Source organism: Mus caroli, chromosome 2 (genome assembly GCF_900094665.2).
Source record: "Mus caroli chromosome 2, CAROLI_EIJ_v1.1, whole genome shotgun sequence".
NCBI classification, from domain to species: Eukaryota; Metazoa; Chordata; class Mammalia; order Rodentia; family Muridae; genus Mus; species Mus caroli.
In genome coordinates this window covers 30,823,599-30,827,990 of record NC_034571.1, presented here as the reverse complement: position 1 = coordinate 30,827,990, position 4,392 = coordinate 30,823,599, and the positions used below count along the sequence as shown (strand labels likewise).

The window sequence follows — 4,392 nt, the reverse complement described above, 5'->3', positions numbered from 1 at the left end:
GATGGTTGTGAGCCACCATGTGGTTGCTGGGATTTGAACTCTGGACCTTCGGAAGAGCAGTCGGTGCTCTTACCCACTGAGCCATCTCACCAGCCCCGGGAAGTGGTTCTTAATGCCCTTACTTAGTTAAGCTCTTGTTGAAGCGTCACTCAAGTGTCCCCCACGCACACCCCTCTCCATGGTCCTGAATTGTCATTATGCTGAAGGGCAGGGCAGGATGGTTACACTAGAGACTGGGATGCATGATGCTCCCTTGGGCATATCTAAGGACTATAGTCCTGCATATAGCTCCACTCCACCTCTACCATATACAGACAGCTACTTCCCCTTTGCTGGGATAGTAGATCTGGTTTTGCTTAGTGGCTTTTGGTCCATGTCTCCTTGCTGGTCCCCAAGGTCTCCTCCTACTTGGCTGTTCACTAAAGGCCCTCACTCTGTCATCAGGGGAACCCACAATCCATGCAGGAGCATGAGGCTACCTCCCAGTCCTCCCACCTATATCTGCTGCTGGCGGTCTTAAAGGAGTGGAAATCCTCACCAGGCTCCAACCTAGGGTCTGCACCCATGGCACTGGAGCGGAACCTGTCAGAGCTGCAGCTTCAGGCAGCTGTGGAAGCGACAGGGGACCTGGAGGTAGACTGCTACCGGGCACCTTGCTGTGAGAGCCAGGAAGAACTGGCCCTGCAGCACTTGGTGAAAGAGAAGCTGCTGGCTCAGCTGGAGGAGAAGCTGCGTGTGTTTGCAAACATCGTTGCTGTCCTCAACAAGGAAGTGGAGGCTTCCCACCTGGCACTGGCCGCCTCCATCCACCAGAGCCAGTTGGACCGAGAGCACATCCTGAGCTTGGAGCAGAGGGTGAGTGAGATGGGCATGTTTTCAGAGTCAGCTCAGGGAGCCCCTATGCCATCCAGCCTTCTTGCCATTCATCCCTCTCAATGAAGTAGCCTCCATCCAAGACCAACTCCCCTGTGTACCAAGACCTATTATCAAGACCCTGAGTCAGAAGCTTGGATTAAAAATCAAAGCCCCAGTATCCAGTGCAAATCAAGTCTTCCGCTTTGAATTCACTGGGAACTTTCCCTCCACGGCTCCCTCCCTGGCTGCTCATTCCATCACTGACTGGTTGTCATTGCTATAGAATTCTTACCACAAAACCGTGTCTTCCCTGTCTTTGTTCCTGGCTGTGCCCTTCAAGGCCTGTGGAACAACCTGCATCGGCTTCCCCACAGCTGCTCTGGACAGACAGTCAGTGTTCATATCCTAGCAGAAGAATTTCCCTTTGTGCCTTCACCTGCTCATCAGAGCATGGTGGGCGGTGATGTTCTCTTACTCTCCGCCTCAGTCTCTACATGCAGGCTGTAGTTCCAGACTTACCTGAGCCTGTAGTTCTCAGTCCTCCTCCTCTACTCCAGAGACTGTACTTTCCACAATGTAGCCAGTCACCGAGATCCAAGACAGCAACATTGTCTCATTGTCTCCCATAAAACTGTGCCTGGCCCTACATAAGTTCCACCCCTACATAAGCTGCTGAGAGGATGTGATCCATTCACCTTCTCTCTCATGACTCCTTTGTTCTTTCAAATTTCTTTAGGGAAAACTATTACAAGGTCCAGGCACTGGGCCCAAACGGCCAGGCAAAGTCTCAGTCTATACAATTTACACCCTCACCCCAGTTGAAAAGTACATTCCCTGGTTTCCATCTCACCAGACTTCTGGCTCCACTCTAGCAGCTGGGCACTATGCAATGGGTGGACAGAGAGGAAAGGAACCCACCAGGGGGGAAGCAGGGACAGCCTGGACAGGAGGATGAAAATCCTCAGAACTGTAAAACACAGTGAGGGAGACCAGCCAGCTAGGGCAATGGCTGGAGGCTTTACAGGAAGGGATATGTGGACTAGGTTCCTGATGAGTGACTAGGAGTTGGTGGCCAGGGGATCAAGAAGAGAAAGGGACTCCAAGCATGGGGCAGCATGCAGTACAAATGCAGGATCAGGCTCTGGATGATGCTTGGTCAGGAAAACCTCTTTGGGGTGAATGTAGTTCCATGCCCCACTATCCCCAACAGCCCCTCCAAGCTGGGTGCTGGTACCTCTGGCTGACCAGCCTTCCCTGCAGGTGGTGGAATTACAGCAAACCCTGGCACAAAAAGACCAGGTCCTGGGCAAGCTTGAGCACAGTCTGCGACTCATGGAGGAGGCATCCTTTGATGGTACCTTCCTGTGGAAGATCACCAATGTCACCAAGCGGTGCCACGAGTCAGTGTGTGGCCGGACAGTCAGCCTCTTCTCTCCAGGTGACTCCTCCTCGGGGCTACAGAGACTGGTAGGAGAGGTAGGCCCTAAGGGGCCTGGGAGGCATGGAGTGACAACAGCCATGCTAGGTCAGCTGGGGTCCCTGCCAGTGATTAGAGGGAGACAGACACCGTGCTCTGACCCATGGCTCTCTCCTCTTGAATGTCACCTGCACTCTGTAAAGAGGAACAAAAGTCAGGTTCTTCTTGAGGCTGTGGGATGAGAAGGGGACTTGGGAGCCTACGTTCAATGGTGAGAGTGGAGCAGATGAGGGGTGGCTCTTTGTTTCTGGGTCCCTTGCTCAGGACAATGACTTCACAGAGTAGTGACTTGGTAGCTCTTGTTATTCACTGGTAACAAAATGCTCTTTTGTGTGTGTGTGTGTGTGTGTGTGTGTGTGTGTACATATACAGGCACAGATATAATATTTACACAGCTCTGGATCTGTTTAAGCCACACCCCCTTCTAGGACCTTGCCATCCCTGAATGTGACATTTGAGAGCCTTGCCAAGTGCTTGTCCTCCCAACCTCATTTTACAGAAAAATAAACTGAAGCCAAAAAGGTGGAGTCCCTATCAGGGGCTGCTTAGAGCTGTGCAGAGCCCTTCCCAAGAATGTGCTATCAGGGAAAGAGCTCCATAGGACCCCAGGCTTGGTCACTGGCGATGTCTTGCCTCTTGGAGCCATTCCCAAGGATTTTTAGCAAAACCAAGAAGTACCCTTCTCATACCAGCCTCCAGGGAGGGCCCAATCTTTGGGCAACAGAGAAGACTCAATGCCAAGATTTGGTAGGCCTGGGCCTTAACCCGAATTCTGTTCCAGGTCATAAAACAATACCCAGCCACTTCTTCCTGGGCTCAGTCTCTAGCTATTTGATGGTTCATTAAAATGGTAGCTCCCAAGTGTAACTGGGAGGCAAGCCTCAAGGCACCCCAGGGAAGAATTAAAACCACAAATACTAGCTCACCCCCACTGCTGAGTCAGCACTGTCAAATATGGGGTCTTCTGGGGCCTTCCCTGTGATCAGAAGGGCAGGTGCCGGCCCCAGGGCTGGCTAGGCAATTAGAGCATGACCTACCTCAGCACTTTCCTAGAGAAGAGGGTTGGGCCCCAAACCCCGATATCCTCAGGTCCCTGCCTGCTGAACCCCACCCCCTCATCGCACTGCCCAGTGCCGCCCTGATGCCCTGTACTGACACTGGCTTCACCTTGCAGCTTTCTACACTGCCAAGTATGGTTACAAGTTGTGCCTGCGCTTGTACCTGAACGGGGATGGCTCAGGCAAGAAGACCCACCTGTCCCTCTTCATCGTGATCATGAGAGGAGAATATGATGCTCTCCTGCCCTGGCCTTTCCGGAACAAGGTATGGGCCCCAGAGAAGATGGTTTGAGGGGAAGGCATGGTAACCTGGGCCCTGCTGACTTTAGCCATGGACTTGAAGACCTGGGCAAGCCTCCTTTGGTTACTTTAATCCATTTCCTTTTATAAAATGAAGCCGAATGCAAATCCCGCAGCCAAGACTCCCCCAACCCTCTGAGCAGGAGCTGCTGTGTCTGGAACAGGGCCCAAGCGCTAGGCTACCTAAAGCCCTCCCCAGGAATTCCGGTGCCAGCAAGTTTAAAAACAGCCTCAGTGGATAGTGAGAAGCAGTGTTTCCTGGGGTATATTCAAGGGCTTGTGCCAGGGCACAGTTTGTGTCGTGCTTAGGTGATCCACTTCTCAGGGAGGTTAAGTGGTCTGCTCCGCGGAAGTCCCAAGGCTTGACAGAAGCCCCGCCCCTAGCGGAAGTAGGTTTCTCTGCAGTGTGGAGGGAGGTCCCAGCTCGAGTTTCTGAGTCAGAAGCCACAGCTAGGTGCCTGTGTCCAGCCTTCTTGTCAGTACATCTTAGTCTCATGCCAATGTAACTATGACATCAGAATCCCCACTGCTGTTGGCTTAGGGAGAGGGCTCAAATGATGAATCCAATTCCCCAGAATCTACATCAAAAATCAAGTACAGAGCCGGGCGTGGTGGCGCACGCCTTTAATCCCAGCACTCGGGAGGCAGAGGCAAGTGGATTTCTGAGTTCGAGGCCAGCCTGGTCTACAAAGTGAGTTCCAG

General features: G+C 52.6%; 1 protein-coding gene across 3 annotated transcripts in view; it reads left to right on the top strand.

The window, feature by feature from the left end:
• Positions 1-4,392, top strand: part of Traf1 (TNF receptor associated factor 1) — an 18,757-nt gene that overhangs the window by 12,981 nt on the left and 1,384 nt on the right. For all 3 annotated transcript variants that reach the window (XM_021156363.1, XM_029474206.1, XM_029474207.1), the window contains 3 exons: positions 445-855; positions 2,116-2,293; positions 3,507-3,655. In XM_021156363.1, coding sequence (XP_021012022.1) covers positions 445-855; positions 2,116-2,293; positions 3,507-3,655 — 738 coding nt within the window. The remainder of the gene's footprint in view (positions 1-444; positions 856-2,115; positions 2,294-3,506; positions 3,656-4,392) is intronic.